The sequence below is a fragment of the Micropterus salmoides genome, unplaced genomic scaffold, assembly GCF_014851395.1.
Source record: "Micropterus salmoides isolate LMB-PRFRI ecotype aquatic unplaced genomic scaffold, ASM1485139v1 Ms_hic_scaffold_1, whole genome shotgun sequence".
Classification (NCBI taxonomy): Eukaryota; Metazoa; Chordata; class Actinopteri; order Centrarchiformes; family Centrarchidae; genus Micropterus; species Micropterus salmoides.
In genome coordinates, this window is record NW_024040040.1 from 33364328 (window position 1) to 33387910 (window position 23583).

Consider the following 23583-nt stretch of genomic DNA (forward strand, 5'->3'; position numbering starts at 1 on the left):
ATACAAGAACAGAGAGCACATAAACAGGAGTAGAAGGGACAGCTGCCTATGGGAATTCACAGAGAGAGAGGCACATCAATATTATTTCATTGTTTCTAATTTTAAAAAGGCATCAACAGCACAGAGCACCAGTATCAGGCATGCTGCTCACCTCGAGTTCCTTTTCATCAAAGTACTGGAGCCACTGAAGTGGAACCACCTCGTTGAAACCATCCAGGAAAGCTTTGGTTTGACCTTCTACTCCGCGGGAGAACCTCCACTCTGCCATTAGACTGCAAGCCAGACAACAAAAATTTACTTGTGAGTAAAAAAAAAAAAGAAACAAAATATATATAGATTTACTCAAAATGATAGTCATAGGTCAGAGATCGGTGCTGTTGGGATCAAACAGTGGTTATCCTGAACCTGATATACTCCTCCTTGTTCTCCTCAGTGACCAGAACATTGGTTCCATCAGGTTTAAGGTCATGAGAGGTGATCTTTCCCAGGATCTCCATGTCCACCGAGAAGTACATCTCCAGACCACACTCTTCAATGTTGTTGTCCCTGAGGAGAGATGAGATTGTGTTGCTGTCACATCATAATCAAGAACAGCTCAAAAACAAACAAATAATTCTAATAAAATTTCCATCTTTCCATCCATAAGCACACAATTTGGCTGCCTTAGAAAGGTGATCTAACACTGCCTATGTCTACAGTGTTTGCTCCATCTTTGCTCATAACTGTTCTTGTATCTTGTGATGTCTGTAATTAACTGCTTCATCCCTGTGTGAACAAGTATCTTTTCCATATTCCCACCATTTTCTCAATCCAGTCTTCCAGATTAATCCGGAAAAATCACATCCCTATTCATGCATTTAAGACTTTGCGCCTTTGTCATTGTGCATCACCAGCGCTTAGCAGACCGCAAAGGAAAAGTTTATTTCTGTGACTGTCTCATTGCACTTCACTGTCCCCTTTTATCTTTTCTAGTGATCACACAAAGCTCGGGAGGACATACTGTAGCTGACAGGAAGTATTAGTTGAAAGTGAAGTGGAGCAGGTCCAACCGTTTTGGGTGATTTCCGATCTGTACGCTTGTTTGGCCTCCCAAAACAGTTTAAAGGCATATTCAGTTTGTCTACATAACCTGATCCAATAGTGCATGCACACACACGAGTAGGGTCAAGGGACCTTGGGGATTATTCAAACAAAGAAGAGGAACCATCACTAGATAATTTATTTAAGAATGCCCATAGTGGACAGACTTCACAGATGTTAATTTTCCTGCCATGCTCTCTAATGTCCCACGAGTACACATATACATTCTGAAGGCTATGTAGACCAAAGACACAAATTACCTGATCCATATAAGAGAATTGTAGAACTCCGGGTCGATGGACTCCAGGTCTTTCAGTATTAGCTTCTTGTTCAGCATGCGTTTGTAGAAAGGCAGAGAGAAGCCTGTGTCGATGAACTTGCCGTGGAAAAGTGCCTGGTGTAAGAAATACATAGAATAAGTGAATTTCATTTTTTTTAGTGCCGGTAAATCTGAAAATGTGGTATCTATAAGGGATGCACTGAATGTTTGGCCACCGAAATGAATCGGCCGAAAATAGTAAAAAAAAGCACTTTCGGTGTTCGGCCTAATAAGCCAAAAGACCAATTAAATTTTACAGACCAATTATGTTTACATGTCGGCAGTGTGGAAGCATTTTAAAGTGTCCGAGAAAGACGCAACAATCACCGTTTGCAGACACTGTTCTGCTGAATTGTCTCCTAGCACATCCACTCCATCTGTGGCTGACCCGCTTTGAGTGTTTCTGTCACTCGTTTCTGAGAAGGCGATAAAGCTAGCCGCACCTAAATTTGGAGTGCACACGTATTTAAGCCTTTATGGTAACTGAAATGGACCAGAGCGAGTTGACGGGCAGGTTAGTGTCTTTATCCTGTCATTGTCAAGTGTTGCAGTGTCTTCTACCTGAAGAGAGGCAGTGAAAACTTCATGTTACGCGATACGAGTACCACATACAACATAAATGGACACATATAATTTACTTTTCCGGACCCTCTCGAGCCTCAGACCCACCCACCATAGTCTCTCCAAATCCTGTGGGGAAACACTGAGTAAAAAGTACATTTTGACAATTTAATTTATGCAATGGTAAAAACAGAACAAGGCAAAAATGTAAATGTACTTGTTCTGTGTAAATTCGGCAAATTTTTTCCATTATATTCGGCTTCGGCTTCGGCCAAGAATTTTCATTTCGGTGCATCCCTACAATATTGATCACATGACAGATCAATGTATTGTATATAAGGAAATCAGCTATCTTGCTTTCCCTGATGAAAGTACGATAGCTGAAAATGTTTGACAATCTGAAAATGATTGTGTGTGTTTCTAACAAAATAAACTTAACATGGCTATTTATGGTCAACATATTTGACGCCTGTTTAAATTTTTGGGTTTGTGTAGGTCTTAGCATTATCAGGACAGTTTGCGTGTGTGTGAGCAGCATGTGAACTTACCATTGCGATGAAGCGGCCTATGAAGCAGAAGTAGGAGAGGTGGTCTGGGTTGATAGCAGAGGCCGGGTTGATCTGCAGACAGTAGTTGCTCTTGCCGGCATACTCAAACAGACAGTACATGGGGTTCAGCACTTCATGGGACAACAAAAAGAACCACTCTCTGCAAAGTGACATGAGGGACAAAAAGACAAAGGGCAAGGAGAGAGGACGAAGATGAATTACAGTAGAAACGGGGAAGTAAATGAAAGGAGAAAAATAAGGAGAATCAGAGAAGGGAGAGGGAGGGAGACAAGAGTTGGACATGATCAATTACTGCTTAACATTTCGCAAAAAGGTAGTTTGCTCTAAAAACAAATTTATATATATATATATATATATATATATATATTTATTGTCATTATTACCGGGCTAGGCCACCGTAGTCTAGACCCTCCTCGCCTCTGAAGATGACATAGAGTCTCCTCCTCAAGTCGTAAGGCTTTAGGGCCATAATCTAACAAACAGAGAAAACACAAGATAAGCAAGTGACATAGGCACAGTTGGCATACATTTATTTTAATGTATAGCAGAGAAAAACTCATGCTCATATCAAGTGCAGTGATGTAATGCATCACTGCACTTGATATTCATTACTTTATGTCTTGTATAACATTAATTTTGACTTAAACTGGCCAGTGGAAGAAAGACCCTCTTACTTGCTGGAAAGAGTCTTCAAACAGCGTCTGTCTGGAGACTGTGATCTTCACATGGCTAGGGAGAGCATTAGACTGAGGAAAGACCAGATAAAACATTAATGTATGGGGGAGGTGCGGGTCAGAACAAGTGACTGAAAAGAGGAGTAGGAGAAAAAGAACACCTACCTGGCACAAGTAGCGAAAATGGGCAAGCTTCCATCGGAAGCTGCGCTCATAAGCAATCTGAGGGCCTTTGGTGCTGAGAGGAACAAAAAGTCAAGATGTAGCAAGTTATAAGCTGATAGATGAAATGGAAAATAGACTTTTTTTCCCTCTACAGGGTGAACAGCTGCATCTTTACCTTATAATGCAAAAAATGTGGTACATGTGAAATATGCTTTGGTACAGTCCCACAAAGTTAACATTTGGAAAAATTTCCTGGCTTTCAGAGAAAATTGATCAAATTCCCTGAACGTCCCTGTGTGAAATACAACCTTTAGAATTAACTACCAGGGGGAACCATTTTATTTTCTGAATAAACATATATTTTCTTTACCTTACCTGAGCTGTATATTGGCTAATTTGCTAATTAAAGCAAAACATTACTCCATTTGGTCGTAGTAAACATGTTCTCTTGAACCCATGGCTGCAGCTCTTCAGTCTACCGACAAAACACAGCCTCTGGCATGGCCTCCAGTAACATGTAATTTTAAGTAGCACATATGAACAAACAAGTACATTATTTTAAAATGCTTTCTTACACAGAGGACTTTCCAGTACGGGGGTCACTGAAAGTGGTGGTTCGGGTGTTGTGATCCACAAAGTAACGCACCCCTTCCCTTGTGTACCGGATCTCCCAACCTTCAGGCAGAGGATCCTCATTCTGTAGCCTGTGCACACACGGACCAATTACATACATGGACTGAGAAATGTGGAAAAGGGAAGCTATGTCCAAGGACAAGACCTAAATCCAAAACACTTAGGCAAGACTTGATTGCAACACAACTCTGGGAAAACTCTTTAACTACACATAGACCTTTGAAACATTGCAACAGGCTTTACCCCATACTTCTGTACTTGTTTTTGTTAAACTACATGCTGCGAGTCTAGACAGGCCAGCCAACTTTGAGTTGCGACTTATGTCTCTACATGAAACATTAGTGAACAACTTTACTTGTTAGCAATACCCTCAGAATTGCTAACACGTATACCAGTACATTAGAACTGCATGAAGAAGTTTTAATGTACTGGTTTTGATAGTGGGCTGTTACTGTTAAACATGTATATAGATAAAAGGCCAGATGTTATGATTGTACTGTCTCGTTTTATGTTTGTACTGTCGGACTTTTTTGTCCACGGCCCCTTGAAAAAGTCAATGTGGACAAACACAAAGCAATTTAATTGATTACTGAACAAGTTTTATATTTGAATGGTATTTCAGTACTAATGTGAACTTCAGTAACAATGTGACATTTTTTCTGAAAATTCCACTTGAAAAATGGTCATTCATTTTTTTTTTTTGAGAATTTTCATGAAGGACCAACTTGCCATACAACATGAGGTCTGAATTGCAATGTTGGTTACAATCAAGGTTATATCATCTTTTAATCACATTGTACACCAAGCTGTTGCAGCTTCCAGTGTTTTTCTAAAACAAAGTCAACAACAGGTTAATTGTGCTCATCATGGCTGAAAGATGGTGAGATCATTTCTGATACTGATGGATCAATTTGAACTCTGTATAACATCATAACCCGCCGTATGGAGTACAAGAAAGTACTATGACTACTGATTTACGTCAGGTAAGAAATTGTTGCACAGTGAAGTTCCTGGTTTAGACCCAGATATTTATTTGGATATGCTTAAATGATTTATATTTAGAAGAATAAAAAAAACAAGGGGTGTAAATTGTGAAAGAACAGCGTGGAGCCCAAAAGAGATATTCTGTTGCAGTGATCAGCATATCTTGTTCTTGTAGACTAATGAATTAGTTAGAACATCCTGGAACTGGTTAACACTGGTCTAAGTCGGGGGAAAGTATTCTATTTTGGCACACCAGTTGAGGCCAACAGAATCACGGGTCAATCTCAGAGAGAGCTATGTGATATCAATGTGGTGCAGGACAGGAAAAAGCCCATTAACTCCTAGATGACCTTTGGCATTAAAAATTATGATCTTTGACAGATCCTTAATTATAAATCCCACCTTCCCGTTTAATTTTATTAGAGTAACAACAACACTCACTAACTTCTGTGAGTTATGATGAACAATATATCTTACGCATTTTTATGTACTCTCTAGGTTGACCACAGTGTGAAAAATATCCAATTGTATATATATTGTGGTTTTCAGGCCCTGAGCTCACCCTTGTGTTCGGGGATCTTCCCACTGCGTTGTCTTGGTGTTATGGTTGACAAAGTACACTCGGTCATTGGAATCCACACGCCTCTCTAAAGTTGATAAAAACAGACAGAAATCTGTAGCTTACAATGTGGCAACAAATGTCAGATTATCACCACCAACAGACTTATTCAACTAGCTATCATCTGAGATATTTTGGACAGCAGACGGTAAGAGGTTGAGAGGAGAGTCAAGGTTGTAGAGGCAACAAAAAAAATTTGGATACATTCAGAATAATCTTGATACTGCATACTTGAACTTATACTACATCACAAAGTATTTGTACTTTCGTACAAAAAAAACCTTTTTGGCATGAAAATATGTACAATGTTCATTGTCAGCAAGAACTACTAGAGTACAGTACATACTGACACCAGCATTTAGAATAAAGAATGTGAACTCACCCCAACCAGGAGGTAGCGGGCCAAGAGGATCATTCTCAGCAGACATCATGGATGCCTGAAAACGAGGGATGACCACATAAACCTCCATTTAGAAAGCAAATGCGAGACACTAATCTGGTCAAAAGTATTCCAAATTTTATGCTCATGGAAAAGATGGAGTTTTGTCGCTGGCACAGGGCCTCTGTGACTGTGACGGTTACTGCTGAGTACTTTCTGGCTATCTGTCTTTAGATTTGTGTTATAAGCTAATCACCATCAGTGATGATGACATCACTGCTAAGATCAAAGAATTAAGAGAGCGACCCTAACAAATGTAACCAGACCAGGGCAGAGGCGTGCATATTTTAAATTCTGACAAGGTAAAGCTCTCACTTTTCTCACCTTTTCTACACGAGTTGAGCTGTGTACCGAGTTAGTGGGGTTGCAAGACAAATGCACCCAGAGAAAGAGATGAGATTTATTAGGTGGAGGACGTGAAGAACATAAGTTTCGGGTAACATAATTAGTAACCACCATCAGAAGATGGGCTCTGATGTCTAAGCTCATTATGAGGATAAGAGTTGTTTACCCGAAGAAACACCATTAGAAAATAATAATGTTCATTTGTCTTTGATTTACTCTATACTAAATAAGGCTAATCATTTTTGAAGCAAGATGTAGTGTTTTTTAACCACCTTCAGTGCAGTAACTGGATTACATTAATTTAACTATGGTATGAAAATCAAATTGCAATGACTTGCTTGAGAATTATATCACAGAAAGTGTCATTTCTGATTTCACGGCTACCAAAGTTGCATTGTTGTAGTTGCATCATGCACAGTGGTAATACAGTTTTAAGTGCAGATGTACAGGGAAGGTCTGCACTGCATACTGGACATTGAAATTAATGGAAAACCAATAACTGAACTGAATAAAAGCATTAAAAAGTTAAAATTTTACCAAGCATATGAAATGTTTGTGATTTGTCATTAAAGGGCTTGATATCCAAAATATGCTACACTTTAAAATTTTCTAAAAAGACAAAGAAGCCATATCAGAGCTCTAGATACTGGTAGAAGGGTTCTTTACCCATTATAGGCTCCAACGAAAACGAAGAACAGAAAAGAAAAGAGAAGCTAAAGTATCTTCACAAATTTTAAGATTTTTAAAAGTGGTTTCAGTCGGAGCTACATACGTTTTCTTTGTTTTCTGTAGTACTAGATAAGTGTTGTTAGGGAATTGTTTGAGCATAATGCACGCTTTAAAAATGTGATAAAAGCTAAAAGCTGGATAGATCCAGTGTGGTCAGGTGACTTAATAATGCACAGGGTGCACTGGCTGTAAGATCAAAAGACTGCAGCTTAATGCACAAATTCACAGGGGATTTGTAATTGCTAAGAGCGTTAAGTGAAAAGAGTGTTTCAGTCCATGTGGACCTTCCTCGGTACAGGGGAACCTAACTTCGCCTTGAAAAAGATACATGAATAGGAAACACAGGACACAGGACACGTGTTGTTTTTTGCATCTACTAATATGGCCTCTCTTTCGAACATTGAATTTTCTCATGGCGCGATTATTAGTATGTGGAGTCAGCATGTACAGTGTCATGCAAGGGGTATTGCACAGTACGTAAGAGCGTTAAACTGAATCATTAGGCAGGAGAACTGAATCTGCAAAGCATGCTTTTTACAGACGTAAAAATATGTTTTGAGGGAACAAGAGAATGAGGGAAGGGTGTGGGTGGGAAGTGTCTTACAGAGTAGAGGTATCTCTGGTTAAACTGGTGCATAGCTCCCTGCAGCTGGCTGCGTTGGCTTTGCCACTGCTCAAAATTGCGGACCGATTCCATGGTGGGACGCTGCCATGTGGTGGTGCGAGTATTGTGATCCACATAATAGATCCTTCCCCGGTCATCCACTCGGCGCTCCCAACTGGCACAGTGAAGGAGATGGACAGTACAATAAGCAAACAGACAGTCCGCATGACATGTCCAAGGTACAATTCACAACTTTGCAGAATGAAATTTAAATAAAAGATTATTTTATCATTGATACCTCAAACTGATGTAAAGGCAATAGGCAGCCTGAGGAAACTACTTACGCTACAACTGAACACAATTCATTAAAGTTCTGTAAGTGTAAATGATCAACAACCAATCATGGAAACAATACATCTGTCTGACGATGTGTTACCAGACATTAACTGTCAGTGAAACTGACCTAATCACAGGTTAAACTTAAACAGATTACCACATCCTACAACACATCCTACACCTTTGTTTTCTCCAAGTAGACCTGGCATGAATGGAATAATACAGCCTGAGGTGTCTTGATGTAGAAAATAACCGAATTGGCGGAGAAAACAAAACTTCACAGGCCTCTTATTATTTTCATATTTCACGACACTTCATCAGTTGCTTCAATATGTCCAGACAGGGCTCAACATTAAACTTTTTTGCAACTGGCCCTCCCTCCAAAAGCTATTTATCAGTGTTACAACAAAACCAAAGACTTATAAGTTATGTTATACTGTTACTACTACCACCTAGATATAAAAAAAAACTAAACTAAAATGTAATCACAGTTAGTATTATAAAAAATAAAAAGGTAATAGTTAACAATTTACTTTTAAAACAAAACATACTAACAGACTCAAACATGACATGCTCTCTTTCCTGCTGACATCCATTTAATAAAAAAAAAAGTTTTCACAGAGCAACAGAAACAAGTGGCCTCTATCCTGATTGACAGTTCACCCGATCGGGCCGGTGAGTTGCTAGTTCAACTGTCCCGACGTTACTTTTTACTGGCCACTGGCCCACTGTTATTGTCAACCCCTGTTTTATAGAGGACACATGCCACTTGAAGAATCCTCAATACAACTCTATAGGGAAAGCCTGTAATGCCAGTGATGATTATCTCACTAGAAAGCTAATCAGAAACATATTTCAGCCAATCATGTGGTTCCTTTGACGTAAGGGTCTACTACGCATGCGTCACTACTACCGCATATGCGTAGTAGAAGTATAATCGGTGGGAAAAACACATAAAACCTTATTTTGGGGCAAAGTCATAAATTTTCTTAGTAATTTTAATCAGATTTTACTGCTGATTCTATACATGCAGTTTTTATGTCCCAGTGACCAGTGAAAGTGCAGTTATGTCTCTCTCCCTATTCATTCAGATATGAGCCCGGTCTTATTAGTCCAAAATAACTGCCTGGAGACATTACCAAGATGGCTGCCGAGTGGCAGGACTTGCGTATAAGGACTCTGATATGTCTTAATCTATGGAGATATGGTTGAAAGCCATCAGTTGTAAAGAGTGGTATGGAGAATTATGTATAAAAGCCAAAAAGCCGCTGCTAAACCAGACAGATGAAAATGATAAAGTTGCAGCTTCCATCTCTGAAAAGGGCTGAAGACAAGAAGTGAGCAACAGTGAGATGTTCACCCTGGTGGTAGTGGCTGTGGTCTTTCCCATGTAGTAGTCCTGGTGTTGTGGTCTACATAGTAGGTTCTCCCATGGGGGTCCTTTCTCTGCTCCCACCTTAAAGACACAACAATTTAACAAAAGAAAAAAAACAGGCAAACAAAAAGCATCATAAAGTTGTGCAAGAGGACAGATATGTACAGAAATAAAATGTCAGAAAATATCCAATGTAGTTACATGATTGTGAAATAGTGTGTTTACGTACTGGATACCCAAGAGGTAGATTTTGCTGGACTATCACTTTAAGGCTGCACTCTCTTATTTACTGGCATAATACACAATATTTAGTTTTTAAATAATCAAAAACAATAGCTTCTTTGTTTAAAGTGATTAAGTGTTTAAGTGTTCAGGTCAGGAAGTCGGGGTTTTTACCCAGGTGGTAGAGGATCTGAGGCTCCAGCATTGGGGGCCTGCTGCCTGGGCTTGGCCCCTTCTGTCGTTACCGTTGCGTTGTTACCACTGCTACCACCACCTCCTGAAGCATTTGCTTCTCCCAGTGCTGGGGAGGAAGAGGATGATGACGAGGAGGTTGTGATGGTGGTGGCCCCCTGTGATGGGGAGGTGAATGTGGAGGAAGCAGCGCCATCAGTAGGCTTAGCAGCAGAAGAGGAGGCTGGAGCCTGCGTGGAGGTTGGCAGGGGTTGAGATGTGCAATTTGGTGCTGTGTCAGAGTCTGGAAGGGTCGTATCTTGACTGCAGTCCTCGTTATCTGCAGGGGGCAGCACATCACCTGTTGTGGCAGACGATGGCTCGAGCGCAGCATCACAGGACTCCCCATTGACTACAGGCAAATCAGAGAAAGACAAGGGTGTTGTTCACCTGCATCGTCTAAACACTTCCTCCATCTGTGACTTGATATCAGTGATGTCTCAGGAAGAGAATTGCCTTTTAACAGACTGACTGGGGCGCAGTTAGCTCAGTTGGTAGAGTACGCCTCATGTACAAGGCTGAAACATTACTGCAGTGGCCCAGGTTTGAATCCAGCCTGTGGCCATTCGCTGCGTGGGAACCCCTTTCTCAGGATCATCTACATATATTTATATATGCATTAACTTACAGTAACTGGGCGATCAGCACGTGTCTCTGTGAATGTTAACCACTGGCAAAAGGAATTTAAGAAATTGAAAATGACACGCCCAAGTTGAGTTGATGCCAAAGAGCTGAATTTTGGTCTCATCTGACCACAACACTTTCACCCAGTTCCCCTCTGAATCATTCAGATGTTCACTGGCAAACTTCAGACGGGCCTGTAGATGTGTTTTCTCGAGCAGGGGGACCTTGATTTCAGTCCTTCACGGGGTAGTGTTTTACCAATTGTTTTCTTCTCTTTGGTCTTGGTCATGGTGGAGAGTTTGGAATCCGATTGATTGATTGCTTCTGTGGACAGGTATCTTTTATACAGGTAACAAGCTGAGATTAGGAGCCCTCCCTTTAAGAGTGTGCTCCTAATCTCACCTTGTTACCTGTATAAAAAGACTCCTGGGAGCAAGAAATCTGACTTATTAAAATGCAAATCAATTTATGAATTTTTCTGTATTTCTTTGTTGTTATTCTGTTTCTCACTGTTCAAATAAACCTACCATTGAAATAATAGACCTATTATAAATAGACCATAATAAGTATTTCTTTGTCAGTGGGTAAATGTACAAAATTTGCAGGGGATCAAATCACTTTTCCCCTCACTGTATATCATGGCACCAAACCATTTGAGAAGTTATGTGTGCCTTATAGAAATGCAAGAGTAACATTGGTAAAACAATTCTGGAGTCACCTGTGAGCTTGTCACTCAGTGGAGGAACCACGAATGCCAATACTTATGATTACGGCACATGGGCAGGATTTTTATTTATTTGAGGAAAATTAATTTTAACTGGATTTTTTAAGTGACTAACTTAAGTAATAAGTTAATATTAAGTAATAATTAAATATTCTCACATCAACTTCAGCTCAGTGCAGTCAATGTGCTATTGGTGCCCTGCCTACCCTCCACAGAATACTGAAATCTGCTTTCCTATTCTTCCTGTTATTCTCTCCAGGGAGTTTGAGAGAGTTGCTGACAGCAGCAGAGATTACAGGCCTCACTTAATGAAAATGAATCTACTGATCTTCTCTACTGTTCAGTGGGACCAAGTGAACCATGAAGAGCTTAAACTTAAAACTGGCTTGTTCCCACCCCAGGCAAAACGATGAATACCTGCTGGAATGATACACATTTTATGAGTCCATAGCTTATTAAATAGTTAGTATATAGTACATACATTCAGTAAATATGTTGTCCAAGTAAATTATATCCAACAACATTGAGACTCATAGGGAATGATGAGCATAAATGAGAAAGACACACCCGAATAACACACATGTTGGGAGACTTCAGGGTTTTGTGACACTGAAAAGGCTGGAGACACATCGTGACAAACATGGGAACATTTCAAGGTAGCAAATTCACACATTGTGAAATGCAAACTAAAATTCAAGCTCACCCATCCTACCCTCTGTGTCACTGTCTGAGGGTTGGTGGATGGGGGTGGAGTCGAGTGTGGCGTCTCCATTGACGACATGACTAAGGGCAGGGCTGCAGGAGCTGGAAGGCACCTGACCATCTACACCATTGGAGGCCGAACAGAAGCCTGACCTCGGTCCCCAGTCTGTACCATTCACTGAGCTTTAGGAGAAAACACAAAACGAGTTCAAAAGCATTTTATAAAATATGAATTGGTGAGACAACAATTCCTTAAGTAATCCTAACACATTATTCACCTATATAATACATACAATAGAAGTTAAAAACAAAAAACTCAAGTTTTGTTTTTCTATTGGCCCAAAACAGGCTTGTAATCGATATACAAGGCTTAGTGAGGGCGAGCTAAATGTGAGCTATTTCCACTGTGTGTGCAGGAGTCAGATAAAAGACTCCTGTGACATTGAGACTATTGTCTTGTAGGGGCAAGGACAGGACACAACATGACGACTTTATGACGTAATGGGCACAGCTGAAGAGGCCCTTTTGTGAGCTGGCAGAGTTCAGTCGGTGCCACATGCGCGCCCACACTAAGACCAATACAAAATCTGCCATATGACTCAAGTCCAGGCTTTAGCAATAAGAAAAACGTCCGCTCAATAAGCCAGCAACCAAGAAGAAAGAAACAGAAAGGGTCAATGCCAAGAATTGGAATTCATTTTACTGCTTACTAAACTTAATACACAATTACCGGTAAAACACACTGCACAGACAGTGATGCCAGCTATATCAGCAGAGTGTCCACATGTGCACACTCTGCCCGTGCAGTCACTGAGTACGAAAATGTGTTTTGGGGAAATGGCTTTGGAGGGTGGCCTGAAGGGAGGGCGTGGGATTTTTTTGGTTGAATACTTTCAAAATCCAGCTGTCTCTTGCTAGTTCTCCAACACTGCCTCTCGGTCAACACGAAGGGTTTCCCTATTTGGCTGTCTGAATAGAAGTAGAAACATAAGCTAACCGGAATGGAGGGAAAGAAGCAAGGAAATGACAAAGCAAAGCAAAGTAAAAACAAAAATATAAGAGAAATCGCTGCACGGGCAAGGTGAGTAAGGCTCAGGGAATAAACAGATTTCAAAAGAGAAAAATGACTAGAGAGACACAGGTTGAAAGAGGTGAATAGAATAGAGAAGAGAGGCGATGGAGTGAAGACTGCAAGAAAACACTGAAGTGTAACAGTGGCATTAAAGGCAATAAAGGACAACAAGTTAACAGACAAAGAGAGACACAAATGAGAAGAGGTAGGGGGAACACTACTAAGTATTAAATATACCCCTGTTTGTGTCTGGCTCTTTTCTGCATTGCAGTTGCTGAGAGGAGCCAAGACACCCCCCCCCCCCCCCCCCCTCCTCCACAAACACTTCCACCAACCTCCCGTCTCCGATGAGCAGACGTGCTTCCTTTGTGGCTTTCCAATAAAAACCTGTTACCTTCGCTGAAGGGCACTTTCACAGCGCGACAGATAATAGAGACTGGCACCAGAACTTAAATCAGGAGAAGGGAATAGCCAGTATTGAGACAAAGCAAGACAAAACACAGACAGACAAGACACAGAAGTCTCAGAGGTACATCTGAGACTGCCGGCATTCCTTTACTTGAGGATAAGCATGCTCCTTGGATTGAAGGGGTTATTCTAACCAGGCCATTTACCATTTTAGGAAAAGTGAAGTAGACAGAATGTTCTTCCTCATGAAATATGTGGTGCAACATAAAATGCTCCAAAATGGCTGGCTCATTGAGGTAATTTACCTGTTGGCAGCCCTTGAGGAAGAAGAAGACGAGTCTCCATTTTCATGGATGGCATCACCGTTCTGTTGGAACTCTGGAAAGGATTGGTAAGTGTAGTAAATTACTTCAAACAAGAAACAACTGGTAAGTGACTGATTGTACGAGGATTGGGTGATAGTGTACCAGTATTTCCTGAGTACATGGATCTGTATGCAAGTTTTTGTGCCATTTTCCTCTCAATGTGCCTCGTCGTTGATCGTCGTTCACCAGTACACATATATCAATACAATATCACCCACCCGTAACATATAAATACTAAGCTTACTGGTGCCATTTGCTGCATTGCCATTGGTAAGCGGTGCCAGTTCCTCCTGATCAGTGACAGTCAGTCCATCTAGGTAGACAGTCAGCTCCCCTGTGGGTACAAGAGCGCCCTTCTGCTCCACGTTCAGCTTCAGCACCTCTTTCACATTCTCCACTGTAGAGTCAAAGCAGGAATGGTGTGGGCATTATGACAGAGTGACATCAAGAGAAACTTCATTTATAATGTTCACATTAGAGAATATCAGGCAACCTCAACAAGCCTGCTGTCATGGTGATTCTGATCAACACAATTTGAGATGATAAGGTTATGTATAGGGCAAAAGACAGAAAAGGTTTAGAATACATGACACTGATGCCAGCTAGTTTAAATAAATAGTATGAATCAGCTATTGTCTGATACTGTAGTAACTGTACACATTGTATTACAACACCGTTCTATATGTTTGATGTAGTTTAAATCATACATTTTCTGTCATGCTGCTCCAAGGCTTGAAATAGGTCTAGCGTTGCTTTGCCCAGCAGAGCATCCGTCTTCAGGGTGTGGTGACTCCATACTTTGAAATGCACCTGTGTGTGCAGTGTTACATTCCTAGAAGGTGAGGCAGGAACACACAAACAACAAATGTCATTCTGAAAACAACTTTTAACACAAATTTACGTCGTTCAGCTGTAGTAATATACAAAGAAAAACAAAATGTTACAAATATTTGTTATGTATTTAGCACCTGTGCACTCGATCAGTAGTGTTTACACTCCCACAGATAAGTATAATACAAGTGTTTTATAATCGTGTGAGACTTAACCACCATAAAAGTTCCAACAAGACTAGTTTACGACTGGACCATGTATGGTCAACATGCTATACTGCGACCAAATTGTTACATTGATAGTCAATGTAGTGTCTATAATGTGAATTCCAGGATATTAAATGTTCATCTGCAATTTTCTATAGTGGTTCCAGTTATAGCTGTTCTTAAAGTGTACTGAAGTAAAATATTTTAATAGTATTAGAGTAATAGAGTATTAGGCATTAAAATAAAACATTTAAAGCCTATCCGTCATCTCCTTCTCACAGCAGTAGATTTAATGTTGTTTTCCAGTTTCATCATACTGTTTCTGTCTCATCTGTGCACACGAGATACCGTGATGTACACCATTGCACTGTGACTCACTGGCAAAAAATGGACTGGTTATTGATTTCTCGTAATTGTGTGTTTGTGCTTGTGGGTACGGGACGGACCCAGTGGCATAGACCACATCCTAATTTGCTACTATTCTGCCAATGACAGCCTTAGAGGGAGAAGCCTACTCAATGTCAGTTACGTATAACTCCAGACTCTATGAGTATAGGTGCAGCCCCGTAAGTTGTGACTCAACTGGTTCCTTTAACTAGCTGAAGAAAAAACTATTGCTATTGCTAAAAAAGGCTATTGTTAGTGGGTTCATCCCTTGCTAGCGCAGCAATAAAGACTTTTTTGTCTACGCACTCTTACTACGTGGGACCCACTGGTGTAAGTGTAAGTTTATTAGTTTAGCTTTCTCTATAAGCTTGGGCCATTTTGAGATCAGCATTGGCTTTCTGTAGGAACGTTCTGTTTGATAATACAGATGTTTGTGGTCATTTCAGAAATCCTGTGAGTCTGTCTCTCATTTTATCTCCTTCAAATAATAAAGTGAATGGGAATTCATGAGTTGTCCTCCTATACTCATTTAGTGTATAGGGATATCACGAGAACAGATACTTTGGTACCAAGTTGATACCAAAATTCTGAAAACATGTCGATTTTTGTTTTGCTCAGTACCGAAGATCCAACACGTGGAAGTTAGCGTCAAGGGCAGCTGCAGCGACAGCTCTGCCTCGATTCGTCAAGATGAAAAGAATTGTGTATGGAAATGGGGGTGAATGTGTTACCTTCTGTTACCTTCAATAGCTCAGTTTCAAAGCTTCCATTTCTCCCAGTTTTGAGATATGTTGAAGATAATTTTGGCATACGTTTCACAGTTTTGATCACCTCCAACGTGCCTGTTACTATAGGCGAAGTTAGGGACCGTCTTCAAAGTGCAATACGATCCATTTCAATCATCATTAACTTTTTTGTTTTTCCAACCTAAAATCTCAAACCACTGCAAATATAGATAGTAATCCCCTTAAACATTTCACACCTGTGAGTTTGTAAAGAAAAGTTAGGAAAATGAAATTATTAATTTATTAATTAAATACACACAGTGCAAGGTTGTAATTTCAATAGCTTTCTCATTTATGAATATATTGACATCAAATCACCTCTCACCTGTCCTGGACATCCTCTCAACACTGTCACAGCTGTTTTTTGTAATGGTTAAATGTTTTTATTAAAAAGGAGTGTATGTTGAAGTACATGGGATTTATTGTTTTTACCATGGTATCGACAATTGTGGATATTTACTAGTTTTGGTATCAACTACAAAATTTTTGATATTAATAGTATATGATGCACATAGATGTTAAATAAGGAAAAAGGAGATACGAGAGAAAAACTGAGGTAAAGTAATAACATGCTGTAACACACAGACTGATGAGATACACACAGACAAGGCAAATTGTAGCTTCTTACAGAGTGAGCCTCTCATCCCATTTAGGACTGGAGGAGCTGTGAGACTTCGCTGTGCGGCACGACACCCCCTCCGCTGTGACCTCTACATAAATGGCAGTTCCAAACAGGGTCCTCCTCCTCTTGAATTTGGCACAGGAAACTGATGGTAGATACATACAGGAAGTGGAAATTTTGACATATTCAGCATAAAGTCAACACTCTTATTCAGATAAAATACTGCGATATATTATTGATCCTTCAGGGAAAACCCTCTTTTCACAGTGCTTCAATGTGAGCTCTCTGAGGGAGTGACAGGATTTAGACCCTGAGGCCACCCCGCCACTCCCAAATATTATAGCATACTGTATTTGGACTCACCAATGGCATGGAGCTGTGATGTTCTTCTGTGGTTATGGCTAGACTCTGCTCTAGATAAGGCCGTGGCCATGTCATACACCACAGTGGGAACCCTTCAAAACCACACACACACACACACACACACACACACACACACACTAAAGTTTTTCACAAATAATAAACAGGTGAAATAGGCAGGGTTCAAATAAAATACACTAATGAGAAGTCGTAGAAGCTGTTTCAGGATATGCTCCTGGTAGTCTGGTCGTATTTAGTGTAATATTTATATGTAATATTATATTTTAATTATTACCCTATTTATAATTCTACATTGACATAATGCTGGAAAAATAATCTATACTCACAACTGGTGTGTGCTGCTAGACCCTCTGATTCAGCCCACTCCGTGTCCCATGGTTCCTCTGAAAACAGAAAACAGTACATTTTTAGGACAAGGCTGCAAACTGTAGCAATTCAACCAAGTATGGTGGGTTTTTTTGGTCATAAGCAGTGAGCGTGTAAAACATGCTCGCGAGCAAATCATGTTACTCCACACGCGCAAAAATTAACCTTCAAGCACGATAAAGTACTCGCGCAAAATTCAACAACCGAGAGTTGTACAGGTAGCTGTGAGCGAGCGCCTGGCATGCTCTCAAAGGATAACTCTGCTCGCACGTAGTGGGGTTCTGCTCGCGGAGTGGATTTCTGCTCGCTCAAGTCTACATGACTTTTGACAATTTGGGGGCGGAAACCAAGGAGGGCACTGACCCTCTTACGATTGGTCACTTTCAATGTGATCACAACCAGTGCCCTTAAATAAGAGAGTTACGACTCTCCCATTGACTTCTGTCAGAACTGTGGAATGTGGAAGTGACGCGTGTCACGGGGCAGCCGACAGTTCTGAAAACACAGACAAAAAATAAGTTCTGAAAACATCATGATTTATCATTGTCAGGTCTCTTGGGGAAAACCACATGCAAGATATATTGTTATATAATTAAGTTTCTTAAAGAAACTGTTTTATTTATTTTACTGCTTAATCTCTTGTTCCACACTCCAGTCCTGTTGGTGGCGGTAATGCACCATTAAACTGGTTTGCCCACCGCCAATAAACACAAAAGAAGAAGTTCCAGGATTGTATCCCGTTCATTTTTGTTGTGTCCGACCAACCTACGCTCGCTGGTAAGTTGATAAAATTACTGCCTTTATAGATATTTTAACCCATTAACTGACCTCTTGTGAATTTAGTCAATAGTGGTATTTTATGTAGCTGGCTTTAGTTCATGTTTATTGGAAAATATTAACTAATTTCATCAGATTGTGTGCAGCTAGCTAACCTGAGCAACACTTCACTGGCTAAGTTACCATAAAGTTAACGTTACTCCCTGTCAGTTTGCCGACATTTACTTTAAATGTCAAGTTAAGTGTACGTTGATTCATTGGCATTCAAAGTTTATCTTCGGTTATTAGAATTATAGTAGAAGTTAGCAGCACTTAGTGGCTGCCGTAGTAGTAACCTAACGTTACTATGAACGGTAACGTTAGCTATGTGAAATAGATAACATGGCAAGCTTGTATCTAGCAAGGTTGTTCCTTGGTTAACGTTAATTCGGTCATTAACACTGGACAGTGAATCGGCTGATAAGATCAGCAGCACAAAAACCAATGTTATAACTGCAACAGATGGATAACGACTTCATATGTTTTTCTGATGAAGAGCCTGACATATGAAACCATCGGAGACTTACTTTAAGGAGCGAGCAAGCCAATTATCCACAAAGGATCCAAATATCAACGGTATGTCAAAAACTGAATATTTTAACCTTCATGAAGGTAGGATTATTGCAGGACTGCATTAGTTTTAGCTCGGTGTACCTAATAAACTGACTGCTGTATCTGCTTATAGGCCTCATAGAAACGTGCCAAACTTGTATATTTAAGAGTAAGTTAGTGGAGTGCAAATATCATATCCAGCCAACAATAACCAGGACAAACTTTCTTCCACATTGATGCAAATATGAATATAGTGACATGAGATATACAAATAATTTGAGCTACGGAGGCATTTACACATCTTTTCAGCTGCTGGTCTTACTGTGTTGAATGCTCTTAGTGACCTTAATAGGTGCACCTTTACAATGTAATGCAGTTTAATACAACAGCTGTGCCATTATTTAATTAAATTTACACACATGAGCATAAATGTGTAAATTTAATTAAATGTTTAAAATACTGAGGTTAAAATTAAAGGCTGTTTTACTGAACTACATTGTGTTTGATATGAGGATTTGTTTTGTCCTCCCCATTTACATAATGTACATTACAGGGCCAGAATATCAGAAACTCCTCTAAATATAATGCAGCTCAGTACAACACCAACATCACCAATTATGACCTCAGTGATAAAACATGTACATGAATTTCTATGTATGTCTGTGTAAATAAATCCAAAACAGGCATCATAAAAGCAGAATTCATGGCTGAGCTGGTATATTTATTACATTAGATTGTATAGGTGTACCTAATAAAGTGACCACTGCAGACACAAGTCAAGGTTTTCCCTGTTGCTCCTCTGGGATGTGTGGTTCAGTGTGGTCACCCCACAGACTGTGTGGGTCACCCAAACCACTGGGCTAGCCTGCCACCTAAACTACAACAAATCTCAACAGTGATGACCAACAAAAGCATACTTTATAATCTGAGAATTAACATAGAATTATTTGCAGCCTAAAAGTGTGCTGACTTTTTTTACTTTTTTACCTTGCAGCAATTGATTTGGCTTTTTACCTGGATGTGTGCACACTTGATCCCTCTTCTGGTATTTATTTGGTCATTAAAGTCAAAGAATTTGCAACAAAGTAGTAGTACTAAATATGACCATTTTATTAAGGTGTCTTACAACTTTTAGTCCACTGAAATAACATGAAAAAAAGTTTATAGTTAGGTAATATCAAATTCTATACTGGGGCACAGAACCAAATAACCGAAATCATGCCAATGTCCAGATACAACTGGACCTATCTGTGTACTCTCACTCCTGTAATCTCAACCTCATGAAATTATTTGGGAAACATTGGCTTTCCATGTATATTATCATTAATATTAAAATCCATGTCTTAAATGTATTAACCTTGTATAACGTGTATTAACACTGTTTCATCCTTCTTATCCTTGTTCTTTCCAGCAGCACCATGCTCGTGTCTCCTCAAGACCTGGTCTGGGGCCTATGACCTGGTCTGCTTCTGACAGTCCTCAACAAAAAGGAAGTGGTTGCCTTATATATTTTGCACTATTGACCAAACTTCTCTCTTGACTTAAACTGAGCAGCTTCAGTTATTTATTGATATTCACTTGTTGGGGATGTTTATGTGACTGTGTCTTAACACAACAGCACATTAGGACTTGTGATATATACGGTAGACTAATTATATATATTCTGCAAATATACAGTACATTCTATGCATGTATTTGTGTGTTCTGAGGTATACTTTAGCCTGTGTTTCGGGAAGGATAAAGGGGTAGTAACGTTACACTAGTCATTTTAAAATAAATAACCAAGCAGTAATTACATGGATTGTATTTAGGAACAGAGTAATTCACTCAGTAGCCTAACCATATCTGCAGATGCATTTCAACAGATAACACTGTTAATGCTGTCTCTCCTTCCCTCCAAAGAAAAAATCACTACTGTACAGTGTCAGGGAAAATAATTTCTTCCCAAGAATACAGAGTCAAATAGATGTGTTGAATCATTTCTTTATGTAACGTGGCCACGGAGAGAACGCACGGTTACTCTCCCGAACTCAGCATTTCCTCTCCTTAAGTACAGAACAAGTACAAAGCAAACAACAGCCAGCAAATGGTAGATGAATGATAAACAAATGGCAGAGTATTAGCATACACTCAAAAACTCTTCCTGAGCTAAGAAAGGAAATGCAAATGTATGTGGCATCAGATGTTTCTCTGTCTCTTGATTGGTCTATGTTAAAACTCTCACCTACATGCCAGCAGATGTTTATTGTAAATCAGACAACCTTTTGCTTAGGAATAAAACCCCTGTGACCAATGCTAATTTCTCACAAGTTAATTACAGTGAAATCCTAAAAATCAGCAACTTATAATGTATTTCTCACAACAGTTACTGTAGTAATCAATGCACATTATACGAAAAGTGCTGCAAATATAGTCTGCTGTAAATGTGTTGTAACATCACACCTCTTCCCTCCAAAATTAAACACAAAACGGATAATACTGCTTCCACGACTCCCCAGAAGAAATGGTTTCATATGTAAGTATAAGGATTGTAATCAAAACACATTAGGCCTTAATATTTATGCGAAAACTGCTGCAAATATAGTCGCTGCTGGTGTCTGTCCCACCTGAAACCATTCAAAGTGGTTGACAGCGGGGATTGGTTGGAATTACTGAGAGCTGCATGGAGCACGTGGTCGCGTGGCGGCGAGATCAAAGAGTGTCGTAACTCTCTTATTTACGGGCTCTGGTTGTGATCACGTCGAAAGTGATCAATCATAAGAGGGTCAGTGCCCTCCTTGGTTTCCGCCCCCAGATTGTCAAAAGTCATGTAGACTTGGGCGAGCAGAAATCCACTACGTGCGAGCAGAGTTATCCATTGAGAGCATGCCAGGCGCTCGCAAGCAGCTACCTGTACAACTCTCGGTTGTTGAATTTGTGAGAATTTGAGTACTTTGTAGATGTGTGCGCAAAAGTTAATTTTTGCGCGTGTGGAGTGACAATTTGGAGTGACGTGTGGAATGATAATTTGCTCGGCAGCATGTTTTACACGCTCACAACTTATGACCAAAAATAAACGCCATATCAAAGTTTGACATTTGATTGAGACACCAATTTATTACTTTGTATGCATTGATGCCGTAACATTGCGCAAATGTTTTGCACATACTAATTGCTGTGTTCTCCAATAATATGAGGACATTGTGTAAAAAACATGCTGCTTTGCTTTTTTCATGGTCACACAAAAATATTAAATTTAGTGGTGCATTCAACAGTTGCACAATTGACCAGTGTCTCACTCCAACTGATCACCAACCAGAAAACTCTGAACCCGCTCTCGCACTGTTAGTCCAGACAGTTGTGACTGAGTGGGTAACTGATATAGTTGCATTATAAACATATAAACTGAAGAGCAACCTTGCTCTGTTTGGGACTGTGAACTGCACTTTATCGGAGGGGCTGAAGTTAACGTGTGTGTAGATTTGTGGTGAGAGTGCTCCTTGATCAGAAGTGTTGACGGTTGGTATCGGTTTCACATGCAACATGCAGTCCCAAACTGTGTTGGTCAAACGGTCCGAAGGGGATACTTCCATCAGAGCAATAACGTAATGCACAGCCAGGTAAAGCAGGTCAGGTAGACTTAAAAATGATCATGAACTCTCATTAAACGATGACGTTATATATACACACACACACACACACACGAGATATTACATGTGAAAAGGATCTACAGGGGAACACATAGCCTGAAAGCAATACAGATTGCCTGAGAGCCTTCCCGCATTATATTCCATAATATTTTGAATCGTCACCTGAATATTGTGTTTCCCTTTACATAAATAAAAATATTTCACCAGAGTGCAGGCAATTAACTGTTTAATGCTCTAAATTTTCATATATTTCAGCATTAAAGATTTCTTAAAAATAATGTTAATATCTCGTCTTGATCTTGTGAACCCAGTCTCATCTCTTGAGCTAGGTGTTTCGTCAAACTCTACTGATTACAATATGAATATAAATACTACATTATCATATGATATCTATCTCTATATCTATCTAGATCTATCTGTCTATCCATCCATATTTATGTAAGGCACCTAATTGTTTTTAAGAATCCTTAATCATGCTTCAACAACATGGTGAAACTACAAAATTAAGATGTACTTTGAATATGGCTTTCTTTGGGTGTCTTCTCATTTCTTGAAGTCCAGACATGCTAGCCTCCTCCACAGGAACAGAACAAAACAACAAGATAAATCGTGCTATTAATTGTCTGAGCTCCATATGTCACTACACCCACTGTATCCTGCTCCTATACCAAGGCCCCAATTAGGACCGAGTGTTTTTTGATATGATTAAATGATCACAGCACCAGGTTGACACATAGGCCTGTTAATCACCCAACATAGACCCCAAGTTCAAGCAGGCAGCTTTTAAGCAGCTTAGGAGAAACCCAATTAAAAAGATAGGGACAGTTCGTGCCAGAATTAACTGATCAGTGTGCAGGCTACAGGGCAGATGGAGATAAAACATTTTCCAAGTCAGCAGCCAGTCAAAGCTAAGTCTGCTATTTTGCCACTCTGAAATTTTCATACCACCATAAATCACTAGTGATCCACTAGGTTAATCAGCAATTTAAAAAGCTCAGAGCACAACATAAATTAGTTTTTTAAAAACACATCAATTATATTAAATGTCAAAACCCTCTTTCAAAGTCTTCCAGAACCGTGCACAACATAAAACGCACATTTATCAAGGAACAAAATATGTACAGAAATAATAAGCAATATGCTTTTCATTGTTAAAATAGACAAATCATTATGAAAATCCCTTATTCTTTTAGAAAAATAGCTACATAAAAAAGGAGGAAGTTACTAG

General features: G+C 39.7%; 1 protein-coding gene across 2 annotated transcripts in view; it reads right to left on the reverse strand.

The window, feature by feature from the left end:
- LOC119906884 (NEDD4-like E3 ubiquitin-protein ligase WWP1) overlaps nucleotides 1–23583 on the reverse strand; it is a 38659-nt gene that overhangs the window by 7473 nt on the left and 7603 nt on the right. The window contains exons 2-21 of one of the 2 annotated variants that reach the window (XM_038724334.1): nucleotides 17319–17375; nucleotides 16975–17066; nucleotides 16618–16756; nucleotides 14488–14612; nucleotides 14025–14177; nucleotides 13721–13793; nucleotides 11946–12118; nucleotides 9829–10237; nucleotides 9418–9513; nucleotides 7722–7896; nucleotides 5987–6041; nucleotides 5548–5632; nucleotides 3944–4072; nucleotides 3369–3441; nucleotides 3204–3275; nucleotides 2913–3001; nucleotides 2509–2668; nucleotides 1341–1474; nucleotides 406–546; nucleotides 152–272 (exon numbers count right to left, since the gene is read on the reverse strand). In XM_038724334.1, the coding sequence (XP_038580262.1) occupies nucleotides 152–272; nucleotides 406–546; nucleotides 1341–1474; nucleotides 2509–2668; nucleotides 2913–3001; nucleotides 3204–3275; nucleotides 3369–3441; nucleotides 3944–4072; nucleotides 5548–5632; nucleotides 5987–6041; nucleotides 7722–7896; nucleotides 9418–9513; nucleotides 9829–10237; nucleotides 11946–12118; nucleotides 13721–13793; nucleotides 14025–14177; nucleotides 14488–14612; nucleotides 16618–16756; nucleotides 16975–17044 (2472 nt within the window). In that variant the 5' untranslated portion in view covers nucleotides 17045–17066; nucleotides 17319–17375. Of the gene's footprint in view, nucleotides 1–151; nucleotides 273–405; nucleotides 547–1340; nucleotides 1475–2508; nucleotides 2669–2912; nucleotides 3002–3203; nucleotides 3276–3368; nucleotides 3442–3943; nucleotides 4073–5547; nucleotides 5633–5986; nucleotides 6042–7721; nucleotides 7897–9417; nucleotides 9514–9828; nucleotides 10238–11936; nucleotides 12119–13720; nucleotides 13794–14024; nucleotides 14178–14487; nucleotides 14613–16617; nucleotides 16757–16974; nucleotides 17067–17318; nucleotides 17376–23583 lie in introns of both variants that reach the window. The other variant, XM_038724325.1, reaches the window with a different exon arrangement.